This window comes from Neovison vison, chromosome 8 (assembly GCF_020171115.1).
Source record: "Neovison vison isolate M4711 chromosome 8, ASM_NN_V1, whole genome shotgun sequence".
Classification (NCBI taxonomy): Eukaryota; Metazoa; Chordata; class Mammalia; order Carnivora; family Mustelidae; genus Neogale; species Neogale vison.
In genome coordinates, this window is record NC_058098.1 from 35,109,439 (window position 1) to 35,132,735 (window position 23,297).

Below are 23,297 nucleotides of genomic sequence, written 5' to 3' on the forward strand. Positions count from 1 at the left end.
TATAAGAATTCCAGAGAGAATCTTTAACTAGCTTTCTCTGCAGGGACGTTTTAGAGGCTGGCAATTAGGGGAAAGGGATTCATTCAGTCCTGTATCTTGAATATGTATTTACTCTCCTGTATCCTTGGGGCTGTGTCTTGCTGTGCCGATTCTCCCTGCCATGGGCAGGAATGCCACTGATGGGGGCTGTTCCCCGCCTGCCCTCAGGTGGGGGCACATTGCCGCATCCTCTTGGAACAGTGGCTGCTACTCCTGCTGGAGGCGAGGCTTCAATGCGTGCCCGTCCACAGTCAGTCTCCTGTGAATTACTTATTTTCATTTACACAATGGAGTGGCCCTGTTTCACTGATGACAAAGGGACACAACGCACGCTATGAGCTGCCATTCGATTTTGGTTAAGAAAGGCAAGCAGCACGCACTGTCACTGTCAGAGAACAGTGGTCATGAGCCAGACCTCTGGGGACCTAAAGAATCAGGTGTCTGCTTAAGGTTCTAATGTGGGGGACTTGAAAGTAGCTTAAGTTCTGGATAGTCAGATGCTGGCTGGATTTCCAAATTGCGTGTAGCAGACAGCCATTCACCATGTTTAGTGTTTGGCAAGGAACTCTCCCAAACCGTGACACTGGACCTAGTTAGGCATGTAGGAACTTACATCTTGTGATGTGAAGGTGAAAGAGTTGTGCTTTTCTTTGCCTTACAGAATATATGGCAAAAGGACTCTGAGAGAGTCTGGACATGTTGCTTATGACCTGCACACGTAGGCAAAGCCTAGTTAAAGAAACGAATGGGGAGGGGGTGCCTGGGTGGCTCAGTCGGTTAAAGCCTCTGCCTTCGGCTCAGGTCATGATCTCAGGGTCCTGGGATCAAGACCCACATCGGGCTCTCTGCTCAGCAGGGAGCCTGCTTCCTCCTCTCTCTCCACTTGCCTCTCTGCCTACTTGTGATCTCCGTCTGTCAAATAAATAAATAAAATATTTTTTAAAAAATGAATAGGTCTGCGCTCAGTCAGCAGGCTCAAGCGTACAGGTCTCTTCCTCCACCTCTGGACTGGTATGTTCAATTAACCAACTCCCCACCCCCCAACTTGCTGTTCCAAACTCAAAGAACGCATCTTCTGTTCAAGAGCAGACGACTCAGACCTGAGATCTGGCCCCGCCTGCAGCAGCGGGGGTGGGGAGGGGTGGTGTCGTCTGTACCCCTGGGGACCGGCTGCCTGCTGTGGAATATGGTTCAAGTACCTCAGGGCCTCTAAGACAGCCGGGACAGATATAGCCAGGTCAGATTAATTTCATTTTAATTTGGTAATGGAAAACTCACTCACAGTTACTAAAACACAATTTACTTTGAGGCACGAGAATATTCGCGGGAAGATTTGTCTACTCATACGCAAAGGCCCCGTGAAGCCTGATAGAGGGACAAGTCTTCGAGATGTTCTGAATCACCTTGTTGGATGTTTTCAGGTTTTATGAACCTTAATGAATATCCTATAAGAGCCTATATGTAAAGAAAAAAGTAGAAATAATACCCATGGTTCTGTTAAGTGATTAGCACTTCTCTCTCCCTCTCTCTCTCTTTCTTCCCCCCCAACCCCCGACCTCTGATTTTTGCTGCAGCCCATAAGATTTCACAAGTATTGCCATCTTGTGACCCATCGGGCCCCAACAGGATCTCAGCAAGAGTTCAGCTGGGATAAGGAACTGCAGTTTTGTCCCTGGACCTTGGCTGAATCTGGGTGTGCAAGAGCCACAGAGAACAGTGAGTCCATCAGTTACTGGGGCAGGAAGGCTGAGCACACCGCCTCAGCTGCTTTTTCCTTCCAGAGAAAGCAGAGTGACAGCTAAGCAGTGAAAAGAACCATTGCACTGGTGACCCCAGAAGAAAGATCTGGGGTATCATGCCAGTTTTTCTTACACCCTCTATCTTTGCTCAGATCCCTTTAATATGTCCTCTGTTTGGGCTGTGCTGGGATGCAGCACTGGTCACTTGGCTGCCCGGGACACAGGGGATGGTAGGCGTAACATGGAAGGGTTGGTTGGCAAGAACCTTCATCGTAATGACAGATGTAGGGTTATGGATGGCGCTTCCTGCTTGAATGCTGCTAGATACTCTGCCCTCCCTTAACATCCGGAAAGTCTGAGAACTTCATGCCCATTCTAGTGGGTAGAGCAAGCAGTAGGGTGGTGGCTAGCTCACTGAGGCATGGCGGGGCCTTGAGGAAGTCACACAGCTACTCTGGCTTTCTGGGACCCGCATCTCTGAGGTGAGGACGGCAGAACTTATTAGTCTATACAGAATGGCTGTGAGGTCAAAGTTCTATGGAACTTGTTCTCAACATATGTTGAGAATATGTAAAAGGTTCCACGGCTGGTGTTAGCAGATGTGGGGACATGTTTTCCAACCAGAAATATGTCGGGGAATCGGGGCGAACACGGAGCGTCTGCTGTGTGAGGACTCCGTTACATTTACTCCTCTTTTTTCATCTGTAGAAGAAAGTCAAAGTAGTCATGGAAACCCTCTACAGAGGAGGGAACGGAGGCACACACAAGATCCTACAGCCAGTAAGTGTGTGAATCCAGGGAACTGGATTCTAGAACTTGTGCTTGTAATGTCTTCTGTAACGGGTGAGAACATCTGGTTGTCATCCAGAAAACGGAATAAGACCAGCAGTCAAGGTAGAGTGAATGCGTATGAGTGTCTCAGGGAACTTCACTCTGAATGCCTCCTTTTTGGCCTGTGGTCCTAGCTTTTCACACAGTCTGGGTGACGCTAAGGAGCTTCTCAGAGGATTCCCCCTCACTGAGAACAGAGAGAATCAAGCACATTCCCTGTGTGCCCCAAATCTGTCTGTGACTCATCACCCATTCCACGCCAGCGAGATCAGGGCTGCCTGTGGTGTGCACATCTGGGCCCCGAGGCCTCATACCCATCTTTCTGGTCCCCAGTTTTCTTCTGGGGAAAAACGAATGTTCTGGAATATATAGACTGTGCGATCAGATGGACCTGATTTTGGGTCCTGACTCAGCTGTCTGCCTGTAAAGAGCTAGCCTCTGAGTCTCAGCTTTCTAACTGTAAAAGGGAGATGATCTTCAAGTCTTCCAGCATTGCCATGAGGGCTAAATCGCGGAGTGCTTAACAAAATCCTTAGCTCGGTGCCTGGAGCACCGTAACTCTCAGCTTCATGTCACAGCTGTCTCCTGTCCACACGCTAGACCTACAGATTCATGTGTCGACAGGGTGCATTCATAAATAGACTACTTCTAATTATTAACTTATTTAACCCTCATACAACATGATTATTCCCATTCTATAGACAGAGGAGTGGAGTTTAAGCCATTTACTCACCCAGGTTTAAGCTGGGGGTAGTTTATCTCTAGGACCTACACCCTTGAATGCCCAAAAGTACTTGCAAAATGGTTAGCTATGGAACAGTGATTTCTCAGCTGGGGCCAGCTTTGTTCCCTGCTGCCCCATAGGTCATTTGACAGTGTCTGGAAATAACCTGGATGTCACAGGAAGGGATGCTACTGGCATGCAAGGACAGAAGCCAGGGGCGCTGCTTACCCTCCTCCAGTGCACAGGGCAGCCGCCTACAAGACAGAACCATCAGGCCCAGCATGTCCACAGTATAGAGGCTGAGAAATCCCACTATTGAGTGGGACAGGACCACACTCCTCAAGGGAGCTTCATGGCTGCAGTTATTTAAAGGAGTTTGAAAGGTGAGGTGAATGCAAAGGCTATTCCTGGGCCACTGGGGATGTGTCTAATGTCTGGCTTAGGGGTTGAACCTGGAGAGATGGATGCCAGCTCAGCAATGAGCTCGGATGACTGACTGGGCTGTTTCCGAGCCCCTCCAATCCCGCAGATTCCTCAGAGGTGCAAAGCAGGCAAGAGTTCCTGACTTCCAGGACTACGAGGCTCAACAAGGCAACACGTGTGTCTGGCACGCAGTGAGTGCTTACTGAGCTGGCAGAACTGTGATTACGCGGGGGCAGGTACCGGGGTGGGGGGTGCTTCTCGGGGCTGAAGCCAGAGCAGGGGACGGATTGCTGCGTCAGCACCAACACACGCGAGCTGGCGGCTGCCGGCTCCCTGGAGAACAGTGGAATGAGCAAAATCAGATGCCCAGTGACATTGTCTCTAGCCAGTTTCCCTCCCTGTGAAGCAGATTTGTCTGCAGGGGATGGTGGAAAGCATCCTCTCTCCACATCAGGGTATTTTTATAGTTGTGTGGTGTGGATGGATTTTGTTTGGGTTCATTTGTTGCCCGAGGTTTTATCTGCCCAGCCCTAGCCCCAGGCATTCAGAAGTAGGGAGATAGACCATACCTACAGGTTTATAACATCCTTGATTCCTGTCTTGCCAACGGGAAAATCAGGTAGGTCGACAGCACTGGAGGAGTTTTTCCTATGGGTTAATGGTATTTTCTTCTCCATTAGGCCAAAATAGAAAACTGGTGTCTGTCAGTCTCTTTCTCACTTACGCATATCCATCCCTCCTCATTTTTGCTCTGTCTGGAGACCCACACAAACTGCATGCTTTCATGGATTATCTGAGATATGAACATAACCCACCAGCCTCTAGGACTTTCCATGAGGCACAAATTATCTGAGTCATGATCTCTATATCTTCCCTCAACAGAAAATCCAAATGTGATTGGTAGATTTTTAAGAGTACAGCTCTAAAGTCACAGGCACCTACGTCTTTTTAGAGAGATGTTATATTTTTAATCAAGTAAACATTTTGATTACTAACATGTCTCTCACCTCCTACCCTCCCACTAATTCTGCTTGTGATTTTCTCATGGGTCTCCTGTGAAATGGAACAGCAGCTTACATCTTTGGAGCCCTTGATTATGAGGGCTGAAAAACCCTTGGTAGAAGTTCCCAAGGGCTAGTATATTATTTTTTTTTTCTGAGCCACAACAGTTTCTGCATTGTTTCTGCTTTACGTATTTCTTTTCTGAGCCATAATAGTTTTCTGCATTGTTTCTGGGATTAACAAAACTAGATTTCAGAGCAGATCTGCTTTGCCTTATATTTGGAAGTCTGTAGGAAGAGGGATCTAGCAAGGAATGAATCAAATTATCCCTTCCCTCCAACCTCTTCCTATTCCTTTACTTAGCCTAGAGTTCTGGTGGTCACTGGGGCCTCTCATGGGTTTTACTGGCAAATGCGATTGAGCGCCTTAAATAACATATGCCCACATAAAGGGAAAAATGCAGGACTAGGAGAAAGACCAGACCTGGATTTCATCCTTGTTTTGCAACCAAGTAACTATGAAAACTTAAGCATGCTACATGACTTCCCAGTCTTTGTTTCTCCTTCTGTGATATGTGTGGTCAGGGGTTGTGGGAGGGGTGGTGATGGTGGTCCTATTAAATCCCAAATGCCTGTAAGGATTAGGCTAATGGGGAAAATGAATGAATAAAGTGGGCAGGGCCTGTCTCCTCTAATGGGGAGTCTTTTTCTCTAGTCAATTCCATTCCCAGTGCCAGGTGAAAATGCGGGCCCAGGGGTATCAGATCATTCCCTACCCTCCACCTTTTTTAAAGAGAAGCCTAAAAGCCAGAAGTTGAAGATTTTAAGTGAAATATCTTGATTTATCAGAAGTTGGGAATGACTATTTGGTGGATAAAATAGATCAATGGACCAAATATGGCCCCAGGGCTGAAATGTTACTTCCTCTGAACAGAACTTCCTCTATGATCTTGACCTAAACAGCTTCCTACCATGAGTGCTCAAATATGTCACACACACAAAAAAGTCATATTTGATCCTAATTAGCCATCTCCTGATAAAGGAGAACAAAGCTTCCTGATTTCAAACTATATTACAGAGCTATAGAGATCAAAATAGGATGGTACTGGCAAAAAAGCAGACTCATAGATCAAGAGAACACATTAGAGACCAGAAATAAACCTACATATACATAGTCAATATTTGGCAAAGGAACTAAGAATATACAAATGCAGAAAGGATAGTCCTTCCAGTATATGGTGCTGTGAAAATTGGACAGCTACATGTAAAAGAAGGAAACTGGACGCCTGTCTTACAAACATACAAAAATTAACTCAAAATGCATTGAAGACTTGACTGTAAGACCTGAAACCATAAATTCTTAGAAGAAAAATAGGAGGTAAATTCCTTGGCATTGGTCTTGGCAATGATTTTTCATCTTTGACGCCAAAGGCAACAATAGCAAAAGAAAACAAGTGGGACTACATCAAATAAAAAGCTTCTGTCCAGCAAAGGGCAAGATCAGCAAAATGAAAAGGCACGGACGCGATGGGAGAAAATATCTGCAAACCACATGTCTGATAAGGGGTTAAAAATATATATAAGGAACTCATACAACTCAATAGCAAAAACAAGAAACGAAAAACAAACCAAATAACCCAATCAAAAAATGGACACATTTTTTAAAAACACATTTTTCTAGGGATGATATACAAATGGTCAATGGTACATGGAAAAGTTCTAGACATGACTCACCATCAGAGAAAAATCAAAACCACAAGGAGCTGTCACCCCCTACCTGTTTGAATGGTTAGTATATTAAAATTTAACTTTAAAATGAACTTTATTAAAAACTTACCATGTAATCCTGACTTTTTTTTTTTCCTTTTCAACAGATTCTTGTAAACTTTGCCAGAAGGCAGGAACCACTGTATTTCTCCATCTAACGGCTTCCAATCATATGCTCCTTAACAGAGGACTTCGTATAATATGAGCACCCACTATTTAATAGTAGTGTATCAGGATAGCTTTCAAAAAAAGATTTTTTTTTTTTTTTGCCTTTTAATCAGAAACCCTGTAGGAAATCTCCAAAGACTTTGATTTTAATGAATAAACGTGCCTTGCCTTATATCCTCTGCCCTTGGGGCTTGCTGATGGAAATCAGGTAGGCTTTCAATATGGATTCTCACTTAAAAGGCAAACCATCACATTAGAATCTATGGGAGAAGGTCACGCTAGCACCGCATTTGTGGGGTGCCTGCCCATGGGAGGGAAGAAGAACTTTACCTTTGGAATGCACATTGTGGGCTCGGACAAGCGAGGGTAGGTGTAGGAGCTGTATGAGTGTCCTTGGGGGTGGGTTTTAAATGCACTTCCTCCAAAGGGCATCATGGGTTCCTGGAGCCCTGAGCCTGACCTGGACCTCTGCCGCATGGTGGGCTGAGGGCTGGTCTGATGCAGGTAGGACGACTTTGGCCTCCTATCATAGTCATCCAGGCTGGGTCCCCACTCGCTTTCACTGAACGCCAGACTCTCCTTGGAGCACCCACTGGTCCCCGCAGTTCTAGAAGGCGTGAACTGGAATGGGTAATCTAGAGGGGAACTGCTTGAGGCTCTCTGGTACTCCCACTTGAGGTCGCCGTATTCACTTGGTTTGCTCAGTGAGTCCAAGTGTGTGTGATAATCAAGGGGAAATCTGGCGAGATCGGATTTCCAAGGCTTCATCTCAGGATAGGGGGCCTCCCCGTGTTTGGTCTTGGTCACATGCCCGTTTTGCTTGGCCAGGTGGCTGCTCTTATAAAATGGATCCAGGTCGTCACCATATAGACTCTTTTCTCGATACTTCTCAGTCGTGTAGTCAGCAGTGGTATCAGATTCGCTGGAATACTGTGAGAAGGTGATGAAGCCATTTTCTTCCCGATGGCCTTGACCGTGGCTGGAGGCTCCCTGGTCTGGCGTAGGCGGGCTTTCCTTCCTTAGGGAGTTGGAGCGAGTCACGGAGATGTTGTCAAAGTCCTCTAGCAGGCCGTTGATAGAGGTTTCCTTGCACGGTTTTGTTCCTCTAACGATTGTCTGGGAACAGTAAAGGGAATGCCATTTAAAGAAAACATTTCATGCTTTCAAACTGATGCTGGAATCCCGCCCCTACTCCATCTCATTTAAACCACAGAGGAAAAATGACCCCAGGGAATCCCCTACAAAGTGATAATAAACAAAAATTGTTGACTGATTTCAGTGGTGAAATAAGTCACATATTCTTGAATTGCAAATGATCTTAAGCTGCAAATTTTCTTTTACCTCACTCAAATGAGAGATCAATTAAACATCAAAAAGCCATTTAGAAGACTATATAAGATTATATATGCAATTATTGTCTTATTTGCCAGTTTAGGGGAAACCTCCCCCCCACCCCATCCCATCCTTAAATAATAAACCCTAACCACCTAACAATAGGCTGATTATAATTTTAAGTGTATAACTTGTAAGAAAAATCACATTTATTATTTTTTACATTCATTATTCAGATTATTTGCAAAACCGGCAAACACTGTCACGTGAGTATTAATATACCCAGAAATGGGCACACTTTCTTTTTTTTAAGCTTTTTATGGAAGACATGAAAATTGAAGTTACCAGATTTTAAGGAGGAGGAAGGCCCTTTCTGAACTGTAAGTACAGAACAGCATGAAGATTCCTTGGGAGATTTCATTTGTGATCATGTGTGATATTATCATTAATCATCTAACTGTAATGCCTCCTAGAGCCACACTTCGGTATCATCATCGCTGACGTCCGGATGGCTTAGTAATTGACGCAGTCATACTTGAAATCTTAGTGACAAACTGCCAGGCCCAAATGTTCCCTTTAACGAACCTAAATAACACCGGAATACCAGGAACAGCACGAAATCACAAACCATTTACAAAGCCAGTCAGCTGTGCCTTCATGATGACAAGGTTTGCCGCAAAAGATGACGGGGGTGGATCAAAGAACAAAGAACAAAGTGTTGTGACTTCGGTCTTCCAGGATTTTAAGAGAAAAATACCTTTGAGCATGTAGCAAAGGAGTTCAAAATCATCTCAGTAGAAGAGAGGGTTTCAAACTAGAGGGAAAAGTCAAAGTTATAGAGCTTATGCTTTATAAGATCCGTGTTTCTCAAAGTCTCCAGGATGAAAGCCAAGGTTTTGTTTTTTTCTATCCAATCAGTCCTGGACTAAGACTTTTGGTCTATACTCCTCTTTTAAATAAACTTTTATTTTTTTTATTTTTATTTTTTTAAAAAAGATTTTATTTATGTATTTGACAGAGAGAGACACAGCGAGAGGGGGAATATAGCAGAGGGAGAGGGAGAGGGAGAAGCAGGCTTCCCGAGGAGCAGGAAGCCGGATGTGAGACTCGATCCCAGGACTCTGGGATCATGACCTGAGTCACCCAGGTGCCCTTTAAATAAACTTTTAATTCTGGAATCGTTTTAGATTAACAGAGAGGTTGCAAAGAGAATATATAGAATATATTCATATATCCCTTACTGTACTTTTAACATCTTACACTGTTATTAACTAAACATGAGCTCCTTTCCTAGTGTTCCAGGGTCCCATCCAGGATATGATGTGTCGTCTCCTTAGTCTTCTCTGGCCTGTGATAGTTTCTCAGATTTTCCTTGTTTCTGATGACCTTGCCAGTTTCAAGGAAGAGTGGTCAGGGGCTCTACAGAATATCCCTCAACCAGGAATGTCTGATATTTTTCCCATGGTTATACTGAGTTTATTGGTTGGTGGGGTGTGTGTGGGGAGATCATGGAGTGAGATACCAATTTTATCACATCATATCCAGCGTGCCTATGATCAACATGGCTTATCACTGATGATGGTGGCCTTGGTCATCTGGCCCAGGTAGTGTTCACCAGGTTTCCACATGTAGAGTTACAGTCCCCTCCCTTCCCTGCTTTCCAAACCATACCCTTGGAAGTAAACCACTCTCTCTTCTTGAGTTGGGTATCTATATAACATATGTGAAATTCTTCTGCCCAGGAGACTTGCAAATTCTACTCATTTATTCAATTATTCAGTTGTGTAAGTATGGATAGAAATCATGGATATTTGCTTTATTCTTTGAATTATAACCCTAAACTATGTTTTGTTCTGTGGCTCTAATTGTTCCAGCTTTATTTATTAAGAGTTATTTCAGACTGGCTGCTCTGTCCCTTTCCCGAACCCCATCTTCTTATTTTTTGAGCCCTTCCTTACCTTTTGGCTCTACAAGATGCCCTGGGTTCATCTTGTCAGTTCCCTGCCCTTGCCCTAGAATCCACCATTTATCCAAGAGGCCTGGTTCCTTGAACTGGATAATGACACTAGAAACTAGTATCTGGCTGCTGGGTGTGCTCATTGCTACTGGGATGACACTGGTTTCAGGCCGTCTCTGTGAACACAGCCAGGAAACCCATGGATATACACACTTCCCCAGTAGGCACAGAAATTTCTATATATATTTCTGTCCATCTGTAACTATATTAAGCTAAACATGAATTCTTACTGTTGTCTCTGAATTTCATCTAGGACCACATGGTTCATTCCATCTTTCTCTCTTATTTGTTGGTGAAAAACCTGAATCTTCATCTGCCATTCTTTTGGATATTCAATCCCAGTGTATAGATGTAGCCATTTCAGAATTATGACCCCACACCACCATGGGAAACACTGATGACTGCGAGAGTATAGTGTTTAGTATGGGCTTTGGGCTTAAAGCTTCCATTCAAAGAAAGCCTTGTTCTCCAAAATTACTTAGTTAGGGAACAACCTCTTCAATGACATTGTAACAGGTACATTCTTCTTCCACAGTTTGTATTCCATCCTGGGATCCTCTTGATCTCCTGGTTGGCTTAAAAAATTACTCTTTGTGCTGGAAAGTTCTGTGGGTATTGATAAATGGGAAGCATCATGTATCACCATTACAGAGTCATATAGATTAGTTCTACACCTGCCCCCTCAAATTCTCCTAAGCTTCCCCTGGTGAGACACCACCTCCTCCCCAAACCTTTGGTGAACTGCTGATCTGTCTTCCATTGTTACAGTTCTGCCTTTCTCAAATATCATAGGAAGGGAATCCAACAGTCAGGAGCCTTTTGGTCTGGCTTCTTTCATTTACTATAATGCATTTAAGGTCAATCTAGGTTGTTCTGTGAATTAATAGTCAATTTTCCCCTATTCTTCTTTAAAATCACTGACTAGTATTCCATTATATGGAGTGTTGTGACTGTTTGTGGGGGCGGCATATGATGGATTGTCCAAAGAGGTGATGTTTTGTGTGAGCATCCCCGAGAGAGAAAAAGAACCAGGTATCATATATACAGCAGGACCTCTTTTCAGGGCAAGAGCATCTACGCCCACCACAACAGATGAATTTGGGAGAAGCAATACCTTGCACAGGGAAGGTTTTGCATAGGGGAGAGGAAAGGAAGAAATGGACCTCTTTTGATGCCCTGAGTACGAATGCTAGAAACTCACCCTCAAAACACTCATGTCTATCTGAGCAACTTCCAACTGCATCTCAGGTGTATCTTACCTGCTTATCCTGTCTCTTTCTATTGGCTCAGGGTGTTCTTCAAATGCTCCTAGACCTAGGTACTGTTACTTTCTGTGGATTTAACAACTGGCCTCCTCTCTTCTTCAATAATGCTTTGTACAAATTTTTTTAAAAAGACTTATTTATTTATTTGAGAGAGCATGAGTGAGCAAGTGCATGAGGCAGGGGAGGGGAAAGGGAGAGAGAGAGAACCCTAAGCTCCTCTGAGTAAGAAGTCCAACGCAGGGCTCAATCCCATGACCTCTGCATCATGACCTCAGCCGAAATCAAGTCAGATGCTCACCTGACTGAGCTACCCAGGCGCCCCACGTTTTGTACACATTTTTAAGAAAATGGTATTAGTTTGTTTATATCCCAGTGGACGACCTAAAAGTAGTTTTAGCCAGCATCCTGGATAGAGATTGTACTCTTGCACATTCCTATTCTCTCTAACAACACTTGGCAGATTACTCAATGAAATGTTCTCAGGGATTCACGGTCTTCCCCAAAAGTAGCTTCCCAGCATTTCTAATCCCAGGCATTCATACTGACTGATACGCCATGTGAATAATGACTATAAGGTATGCCAAGGCCTTTAAGTACCTTCTCAATTATTGGACCTGCTTGGATAATCCTTTAACCAAAATATTATTCACACTTTCTCTGAACTTGACAAATAATCATTAACTATATTGCAATTTTTCATGTTCAATGTAATCTTTGGGTCTATATCCCAGAAAAAAAAAATCATTTCTCTAAATTCTATCCATCTTAAACAATATTAATCTTTCTTGTCTGCTTCCATCCTTCCTATCTCTGAATACATGAAATATTCAGCTCTTGGACGACATAATCACTTCTAGCATCTTAATGCTGGAAAAAATCTAGAGATCATCGAGGCCTCCTCCTCTCTTTCCTGATTAACACTAAAACTCAGAGCTGACTTGGCCCACTGACATATAACAGACCTGGGATGCAAACCCAAATCCTCTCTTTTCCAGTCTAGGGTCCTCTCTCTCTCAAAGTACAGCTGACACACAATGAATGTTGCATCACTTCATTAGTCTAACTCTCTTTCTGAGATATTCTTCCGACTCTTTTGAGCTAAACAAAATAGCACCAGTTGGCAATGTAAACGCTTAGTGTGTGACATCACAATCCATCAAAAACGGGTCAATAAAATACATATTTTCTACTGTTCACTCCATTCCCTAAAGATGAGTTGTTGAATTTATACTATATGGGCAATTCTAGGTTCTGGTCTTAATTTCAGCCACATTTGCTTTGTGATTTAGTTTCATCCTTTTTCATGACCTAGTCTCCAATTTATAAAAAGGACACTATCACTTGATAGCTAGTGATAGCCTTCCCAGTTACCTCCAGGAATTGTAGAGGTTGATGGAGGGAGGGAATATATAACAGTTTTGAAACATGCCAATCAATGCGCATGTGTACTGCCTTCCAGAGGACACAGATTTGTAAATCTGAAAGGAGTAAAAAACATTAAACACAACTCGTCAATGAAGGTTAGTTAAACTATGGAAATTATGGAGTAAAAAGAAAAAGAAATAGAAAAAAGAAAAAAACGAAAAGAAAGAGGTGATTACTAGCTCATCAATTACTCGATGATGGAGGCACAGAGATGATCAGAGTCTGTTAAGATGCCACCATTTTTATGGCGATGTGGATAATTATGATAACAGAAGAAAATGGTCCCCACTCATACCAAATTAGCATTTCAATCATTGTCCTGAGGAATTTGTATCCAGAGAACCTGTTAGTTCATCTTCAGCAAATTAACAAATGGCTATGATAGAACTGCACTATTAGTCATAGAAATTCACTATCAGGATACAGATATTTAGAAGGAAAAAAACCCTCCCTGTGTGATTCCTTTGTGATTAGAACATTATTGAATACTTCCTTTGAAACTGCCGAGTCCTTTAAATTCTCCTGTTTTCCTACTAAAACTCTTCTGAGTTCATTAATAAGCTGAATGTGTAGGTTTGGAACTTAGTCACTTTTTTCTGGGGAATACTGTGAGAAAGGAATTTAGATTTCTATCTATCATCTATCAATATATCCATCCAACCACCTATCCATCCACCCACACGTCCATATACTAACTGGTAAAGCTGTAACAGAGATTTAGAATGTGCCTATATCCATACTATCTGTAAGTATTTTTTAAATGACTAAGTGATAACATCATGAAGTTCTGTTTGGAAGAGTCCCTTTTTTCTCTCATTAATTGTGCTTTAAGTATCTTACATTTAGAAAATGGAAAACCCAAGTAAGTTCATTTAGATTCTTCTGGGAGATGAGAGGGTCACTGTTTCAATACACGACCGCAGAGTTGGGGGGGGGTCTGCTATTTTCATGCACTTATCATGCATACCTAGAGATGTATGTTCCGTTTACACACAAAATCAGAGCAGTAAACTCAATAAACAGAATTCTATATATTTGTAATTGTGGAGGGAGAAAAATTAATATTGCTATGAGCTAAATGCTACTGAGAAGAAAAAAAGACTCTCACTGAATAAGAAACACTTTTAAAAAAACAATGTAGTACTTTTTATTCTTGTTTCGAATCAGGCTCACAGCTCTTACCAGCTATGTGACAGTGGGCAAGTTACCTAAGCTTTTAAAGCCATGGTTTCTAATCCATAAGATGGCAAGAATAAATCTTTTCCTCATCGGGTTGATGTGATTCAATAATATGGATAAAACAGTTGGCATAATTTCTAGAATACACTAAGTATTAATAAATGGTAGATATTTCACTATTTTATAAGTTAAAATTGACTTTTAAATCAGATTGATAATAATTTAGGGGAAAATGCCTCAAATAACAGAATAAATAAATAGCTTTATACAATGGAAGAATTGATGTTTTAGACCTTTAAAAACTATGATTTGTAACTTGGGATACAAAATGCAAACTTCCTAAGTTTAAAGATATATCATTAACTACAATTGTTATATTTATCAAATAAGTATTCTTTATAGATCTAAAAAAAATGGGATAGTTTCAAGTCATGGTTAGCACTCCATTAATATCTTTCTTACAAAGGTAGTGTCTGAGTCATAAAAATTAACAAAATTAGGCTTTCAACCATTTAAACTGAAAGATATATATAGAATAATAAAATTAATAGAAATAGAATAAAGTATTGACAATGGTCATCTCTAGGTGGGGAGATTAAGGGTGCTATATATTTTAGACCTGTGCTCCTCAAGTCTTAATGTCATACAAATCATGGGCAGATCCTGTTAAAGGGAGATTCTCATGCCTTAGGTCTGAGGAAGGGACTGAGATTCTGCATCTTGAATGAGCTCCCAGGCAGAGATAACGCTGGTGTTTTGCTCTTCCCACTGTGTACTCAATGGGGTTAGTAAATTTTCCAGATTTTCAACAACTAGGGTAACTTTTTTTTTTTTAAAGATTTTATTCATTTATTTGACAGACAGAGATCACAAGTAGGCAGAGAGGCAGGCAGAGAGGCAGGCAGAGAGAGAGGGGGAAGCAGGCACCCTGCTGAGCAGAGAGCCCAATGCGGGGCTCGATCCCAGGACCCTGAGATCATGACCTGCGTCGAAGGCAGATGCTTTAACCCACTGAGCCACCCAGGCACTCCTCACAACTAGGGTACTTTTAAAATTAAAAACCAAAACAAAACAAAACAAAAAAACAGACTGGCATATACTTTCCAGTTTAATAGGATTCAGGATTATATATATGTGTGTGTGTATTAAATATATATATTTCATTAAGTATACAGCTAAATATATTTTGTATCTAGATAACATTATATATGCATATACACACATATACAGTATTACATATATATATTCTGTGTTAAAATTATTTGATGTTACAGTTGGCTGCTAGGAGCTACACTCTTCAACATGTTCCTATTCCCTATGGGGTGAAATATTTCTAATGGTTCACTAAAATGAATACTTTAATAGGTTTCACTATTTTGGCCCACCTGCCTCTATATAGCAAAATGATCTTAGTATGAAACTATAAATCTTAGTTATTGATGAAAAAACCCCGAGTGCCATGGAAGTAAAGTTGTGGTTGTGGATATTGGAAATTTTCAGAAAGAAATTTTATCTATAACAAAAACAAAAACAAAAAAAACAAAATCAAAGACCAAAAAAAACCCCAAAGATACACCCCAAGACACTGTAACAGGCCATATAAGGCATGGTCTTTTCTTGGATCCCCTTTTTAGCATTTGGAGATGTTTACAGATGGTATAAGTGTATTACTCTTAAAGGTAGTACACGCTTTTCTCTCTTTCCATGAAAACTATTATATCAGTGTTAACAAGCAGGGGCTTGCGAAAAATATATATCTATTAAAAATAAATAGTTGACCTGCCTAAAAGGAAGACAAAAAAAGAAGGGTCAAATAACCTTACTCGATCAGGAAGACCAGTGCAACTAGGAGGTTTCACTTTAAGGAATCATAAACAGCCAAGCAATGATAATACAATCCAAACATGCAGAATTTTACAACATGGTTTAACCAGGCTTCAAAATGTAAGAACCACTATTTACGGCCGTCGGCGTCTGATGTTTATGAAAGCAAGATTGTGCAGTTTTGGAGATCAATAATGTAATAACTACAAGAGTATCAGTGAATTTCATGCTGCGGAACAGCCAGGCATTAAAAATCAATGCAACCCAATCTATTTGAGCTTGACACCCCGGTTCTCATTGTCTTTCCAGTGTGCCTGGACCAGCTCAGCGTCTGCTTTCTCCGTGACAGCGGCCATATTTCATGGCGCTCCTTCCCCAGGCTGCCGGCCAGTGATAAGCTATAATGGATCTGTCCAGAAGAACAGCTGTCTCCCGGTGTTCCGAGGAAGAGATGAAAAAGGGCCTCTGCTCTCACAGACTGTATTAACCTTGACAATAATGAAGTGTGTAATTAACAGCTTTGCCCTAATAAGACCTTGCATTTCTTTAAAAAAAAAAAAACAAACCAAAACAAAACAAAAACCAATGTCTTCCATCGTCTTCGAGAATGTGTTCCATTTTGTCGTTCTGGGTAAACGCTTCTCTGGAGGTCAGTAAGCTAAATATTCCCATGACTCAAGAACAAACCAGGAGTCTCTCACAGAAAGTATCTACTTTTAACAATTTATCTGAATTCTCACTCTGTTTGCAGAGAACCAGTTCCCTTGTTTCATTAGAGAATGTGGCTGGAAAGAGCTGTGTACATAACAGACAGATTTGACATACTTGAATCCTTATGGCAAGAAATGCTAATTCTCAGCTGTGTTTTTCTAACACCAGAAGACTATTTCTATTCTATTCTATTTTCTTTCATCTTTCTACATACATCTTTTTTGGTAACCACGGGGGTGGGGCTAATTGGGTGAAAAGCCAGAATCGCATATTCCTGGAAAACAGAAGCATCAGGACAGCACATCTCAAAGTGGCAGCAGTGATGAAGATTTCTAGTCATTAAGATCTCAGTAAATATGTAATGATCACACAGTATCCAAATAAGCTAATTCCTTGATTAACTATAATTACTGTTATGTTCTGCACAAACTATCAGGAGTTACAATGTATCTAAGAATGATTTTGTGAATTTAGTATACAGCAAGACTCCTCATGAACTGGAAAATAATCCCCCCCCACCCCCGCCTCTTTAAAGACAGGGAATCCAACACATTTAGTGACCAGTTGCATACAAGGATAATCCCTAAAGGTGACTTTCTGTTTATTGTTAATCTGGCAAAGCAAAGGCAGTTTACAGCCCTGGTTCTTGCTTAGAATGTGAGGCAGTCAGGGGGCTGAAATCAATGGAAGTCAGTTTGACTGGGGGTAATGGTCCCATTTAATGGTAAATGTTACATGGATGTATTTAAAGTTGGTTTTAGACTATGAGTATTCTAGTTGGGAACTTAACTAGTATTTGCTTGCTGTTTTCTGGTTGAGGGTCTAGGTAGCAATGAGGTCTAAGGAAGTATCTCTGCTCATGAACTTACTCATTTGCTGCAACAAGAAATCATTTCTAAGGGCAAGGAGTACTTGGAGATGAGACAAGGGTCCACCATCTACTTCTTAATGTGGGTAGTATGTATGAGAATTTACTAATACTCTTTAACCATCTCATATGCTATATTCATACCCGAGCCTGTGTTCCTCAAACGCAGGGCTGAGGCAAAGGCTGGCTTGCACGTGAGTAGTCTATTTTGGAAAATGAGGTTAGGAAGAGTTAGGAGGTGACACAGAGACGGGGAAGTCAATTCAAGGGTGTGTTATCAAGGTAGCTATCTATGGACCATGGGACTCGGTTTTCCTGAGGAGCTGTGAAGCCCATCTCAAAAATGATCAATCATAGGAATGAAGATGGAAGGATTCATCAACCTTCTCCCATCTTCTGTGTCAGAAAGGTTAAGGGGACTCTCACGTGTGCCCCACGAGGCGGCGGTGAGGAAACCGCCACGTCTGGTAGAAAGGTAAGGGGTATAACAGAGGGGAGTGGCAGGTTGCCTCAGCAATTTCCAGAGGGAAAAAGGCTGGCCTGAAAGATATGAGATGGGACACAAAAGGTAACCAGCACACCATTTTTAGACATAGATATCACAATTTAAAAAAATTAAAAATGAAGACAGGACACCCTTCTCGAAAACCCATGGGCATGGATATCAGTATGCTTGACTGATGCAGCAGATAGGCTCGGTGGCTACCACAGAGCTGTACTGCCCTTACGTCGTGTAAAGGTATTGCTGCAAAGCTGTTCCCAGCCAGGACCACATTTTCAAGCACCCTTTGCACCTGGACAGACCGAGGGACCAATTCTCACTCATAGAATGAGAGCCGGGTATAATACGTATCCTATCCAGGCCAGAGCCACGAGAAATGCCTGTTCTTCTCTTTATTCTCCTGCCTGCCAGCTGAATGGAGAAGACCTGGCAGGCTCCTCTTGGTGGCAAAGGGATGCCGGAGCCATGTGGTAGAATGTGCATTGCTAAATGACCACAGGGCATACCTACCATGCTCTTGGTAGGAAAATCCACATTGGATATTAAGTGAGACATAAACTTCTATTTTATTGAGCTTATTTACTAAGATGTAAGGGTTAATAAGTTACAGAAACTAGAGTTTGCTTAACTAATATAATAATGATTAGAGCAAGTCCAGAATTAGAGAACAGATCAGGAATTCAAGAGCGTAGGTAGGAACAGACTTGACCTTAGTGTTCTGGTCACGTGTGGCCACGCTGACTATAACCGGCCACATCAGCTGCAGGGTTACCCAGGAAAGCACTGTGACTTATGAACCTTAAGCTCACTTTCCAGAATAAATTCACCCACAAGCCTTTGTCTCAGCTCTACTTTTGAGGAGCCCAGTCTAAGGTGTGACTAGAGCACATGGAAAGTCTGGGGAACATGATATAAGAAGTTAAAAGAGAGGACACTAAGCGCCTGAACCCGAGTAGCGCACTGAGAGCTGTGAACACAAGGGCTTATCTCAGCTGGATTCGAGGGTTCAGTAAGACGGGAACCACATCCGGACAAATGTTTTATTGTTCAGTATTTCAGGATGAGTTATAAACTCACTGAGGGGAGAGGAAGCCTATCACACTGGCCAACCTTAGAGGATGAGATCAGTCTCATGATGGACTGCTTCTGCAATGGGCACAACTATCCCCCCTTTCTACGTAATTTGGATTTATAGTCCTTCAGACCAGGAGGTGGTGAAGTCTATGTTCCCACCCTTGAATCTGAGATGGCCATATGGCGGGCTTAGACAGAAGGGAGTGGACAGAAGTGGCATTATACCAATTCTTAGCTTGGGCTGCACGCTGTCTTGGCAGCTGCTGCCCTCCCTGTCCTCTGCCTCTCCTGGCCAAGCTTGGGCCAGGCTTGGGTTGGCCCGTTGGAATATCAGAGATGAGTCATCCGAGGTCAGCCAGCCCCAACTCAATTCATTCATATGCCCCATCCCTCCATGCTGTCCGGAGCAGGGTGACGCAGAAGGGGAGTCAGAAAAGCTGGGGGTGCAGCCCATTTATACTAGGGCAGATGAACCAGACTGCCAGGGGCGGACAGGCTTTTGTGCCTATGGATAGGGATAGGGATAGGGATGGTAATCCTTAATGTGGCCAGAGAAAAAGCATGTATATGAGTAGAAATGCCTTAGAGATGACTCCTGGGGTAGTAGCCTTCTCTTAAGCCTCACTGAGCCACTCAACACCTGCTTTTGCTCATAAAGGATGAGTCAGCATGGAGTTCCAACAGGGCCTAGCCAAGGCTTATCTCTGAGTTGCTTTTCGTTTTATGGCTAAAATTATTTGTAATTGGCATAGCTTCATGGTTAGAATTTTGGTTCTGTTTTTAGAGACCATTAAAAAAAAAAAATCAAGGGCACCTGGGTGGCTCAGTTGGTTAAGCAACTGCCTTTGGCTTAGGTTATGATCCTGGAGTACCGGGATCAAGTCCCGCATCAGGCTCCTGGCTTGGCAGGGAGTCTGCTTCACTGCCTCTGACCCTCTCCTCTCATTCTCTCTCTCTCTCTCAAATAAATAAACAAAATCTTTTTAAAAAATCAGCCAAAAATGGGCGTTTTGGCAATTGTGCAGTTTCCTATTACCACTTAAAAACTCTTAAGCCATTAGACAGCAGGTTACTTTCGCAAATTTCAGTTATTTGTAAGGTAAGGTATCTGTCCCTTACTATTCTAAGATTTGTTTTATTCTCTCTTTTCAGAGTCTAAAACTTCATATGTTAACACATATATATATATAACACATATATTATGAACTTTAAAAATGTGGCTACCAGATAGAACATATGAAATTAAATATGGCTTCACATTGTATTTCTAGGGGACAGCATTGATCTAAAATGGGAGATGGCAGGCTACGGTCTGTGGGCCCAATCCAGCCCGTTTTTGTAAAGACGTTTTTATGGGAACACAGTTACGTGCATTTATGCATCATTTGTGGCTGCTTCTGGACCACAACAGGCAGAGTGGAGCCGTCACGACAGAAACCACATCGCCCATGGCCCTCCACAGAAAAAGTCCGTTGACTCTTTTTTTTTTTTCCCCAATTTATTTATTTTCAGAAAAACAGTATTCATTATTTTTTCACCACACCCAGTGCTCCATGCAAGCTGTGCCCTCTATAATACCCACCACCTGGTACCCCAACCTCCCACCCCCCCGCCACTTCAAACGTGTCTGAAAAACAATCTGAGGGGTTTGAAGTCTGTTGACTCTTGAACTAGACTGTTAGCAGTTGTCCCTGTCTTTTTTTTTTTGGCAGGGGTAGGGGGTGGGGGCACTGTTCTAGTAATTGATTCATGGGCTGCACGAAAGATAAAAACAAAAAAAGCCTCCTGGTGAGTTGGGTATGCCAAGCGTCAGTGGCATGGGATCCCTCGGCACCAAAAAAGGACCGGCTCATTTATACTCTGCACTTCTATGGCAAAGGGGGACAAGAAACACAGGTTATCCACTCCTAATTATGTTTGTGGTCCAAGTTAATTGACTAGAATAAGAGATCCTATCCCTTGTCAAAGGAATTTTCAAGCAACAACGATCAGAGATGCAAGCTGGCTGGGTTCCTGTTCAGTGTTGGGCATCACAGATACAATGACAGAGACAAGTGCTGAGCACACTCCATGCAGGATCTGAGCTTTAAATAATTTGTGAGATCAATGAAATGACTGCCAATATTCCACGAACCGGCTTCAAACACCTTCTAGTTGCTCACATTGACCTAAACACTGTGTGCCGAGACAATCAGAAGTGGTTTCCCATATTTAACCTTCACAAGACCCTGAGATAGATGGCATTATTATTATCCCTGGGTACACAGGAGGGAAATAAGGCTCAGAGAGACCAAGCAATTTGCCCAGTGTCACTAAGTTGGTAGAGTACTGCTTCTCAATATATATGAAAATCATAGCGGAGCCCATTAGCATCCTCAACTTGAACCTCTCAGGGTGTGGGAGAGGAAGCAAAGCACACGGGGACAAGCTCCACCTCCCCACCCCCGGGAGATAAGGAGAGGAAAGTAAGCACACCCAAGGTAAGGTAATAGAAAATATTTCCAGAAACAAACTTCCTTGGGACACCTGGGTTCCTCATTCAGTTAAGGGTCTGACTCTTGATTTTAAATCAAGTTGTGATCTCAGGGTTATGAGATCAAGCCCGGCGTCGGGCTCCATGCTGGTGTGGAGCCTGTGTAAAATGCTCTCTCTCCCTCCTCTTCTGCCCCCTCTATAAAAGGAAAAAATATGTTTTTAAAAGATTTTATTTATTTATTTGACAGAGATCACAAGTAGACAGACAGGCAGGCAGAGTGTGAGAGGAGGAAGCAGGCTCCCCACTGAGCAGAGAGCCCAAATGCAAAGAGCCTGATGCGGGGCTCAATCCCAGGACCCTGAGATCATGACCTGAGCTGAAGGCAGAGGCTTAACCCACGGAGCCACCCAGGTGCCCCAAGAAAAAACTTTTAAAAATTAAAAATAAAGAAACAAACTTTCTTATGGAAAGATGTTTAAATCTCAGAATTATGGGAATTGGGGAAAAAACAAGGTGATTGCTCTTTGAAATAATTAGCCTTTACAGCAACTTCAAAATCCTGTCACCACAACAAAGGAAACATCTTGTTACATCGCATTTGCTCAAGAGTCTGACATTTGAAAATTTAATAGCGAGCAAAATGTGTAGTCTACACATCAGTTGTTATCCTCCCGCTGTAAAAACAAACCAACTAATTACATGATTCTTGAAATACGGCTACTCTGCAAAGCCAAATGTCAAAAGTTTTTCTTTCTTATAGACTATATAAAGATGCACAAGGCATATTTAATTTGGTAAACAAAATTTTACCTTTAAGTGTCCAGAGCTTCCATTTTTTTCCACCTGACATTTTAAGCAATTTTAAAAAATATGAAAAGGATCTCTTCGAGGCATAATAAATGTTAAGATGGAAGTGTTAATCTGGAAGTAAATGTTAATCTGGAAGTAAAACTGCTAGGCACTTAAATAACATTTTAGGGTATAAAGTTGGTACTGTCATTGTGTACTTAATATTTCAGAGATGGACTGGGTCTTTGATGGCAAGACAAAATTATGTTTCCCCATGAAAAAAAAAGTCGTCAAAACCTGGGCTCTAAATAGTCCAAAAGTTTCAGAAACATTAAACTTCAAGTCCATTAAATATTAAGGTCAGCTTTACCAAACATTCCTAGCTGTTAGTCACTCATTTCTCTTTAATGATGGAAGTCAGACAGATGATGGTTACCTCCAGGGGAAGGATGGTCACTGGGAAGAGGCCCAAGTGAATTTTCTGGTTGATGAAATGTTCTCTATCTTGATCTGGGTCATGGTCATTCCATGGATGCATACATATGTAAAAATATAGCAAGCTGCACATTGAGGATCTGTCTTTTATGGAAGTTATTCTTTTGTTAAAATACATTGTTAAAACCCAACCAAGTGGTTGCTTGTCTTTTTCAGCATATATGTGGTACCCTGAGGGCAGCCTCTGCAAAGGGGGGGAGGGCCACAGGATATATCCCAGAATCAGTGTTTGCCAGGTGTTGGCGGTAGGTGCAGGGACAGTATGTGCTACGGTGTGGATGAACTGTGGAGTTTAATCTGGAAGGCAATTCATAAAGAAGGGGCTGAGAGGTGAGCATAAGGCAGCAGCACTGGAAGACTGGAGGGCCAAGGGAAGGAGAAGAACAAATCTTATGGGGTATGGTTTTGAGTGAGTGACCAAGTCAGAGAGGAGGCAAATCTGATCAGAGACACAAGACTGCACACTGAATATTCTAGTAACATAGCAAGTGCCAAGGAAAGAATGCTCTTACAAGTGGGGAGGCCATTTTCATCCTTAATATCTTCACTTTTCCCATTGGTGGAGCCTACTGCATCTCTCCCTGCTAACTTGGCTTTGCCCGGAGAAACCTGGAGGTCTGTGAGTTCTGTCCAGGGGAGGTACTAATT

General features: G+C 42.3%; 1 protein-coding gene across 1 annotated transcript in view; it reads right to left on the bottom strand.

Moving 5' to 3' along the window:
• The window catches only part of PAK5 (p21 (RAC1) activated kinase 5), a 320,810-nt gene that overhangs the window by 32,352 nt on the left and 265,161 nt on the right, over window positions 1-23,297 (bottom strand). Inside the window, exon 4 of the mRNA XM_044263442.1 lies at window positions 7,023-7,808. Within this exon, the coding sequence (XP_044119377.1) occupies window positions 7,023-7,808 (786 nt within the window). The remainder of the gene's footprint in view (window positions 1-7,022; window positions 7,809-23,297) is intronic.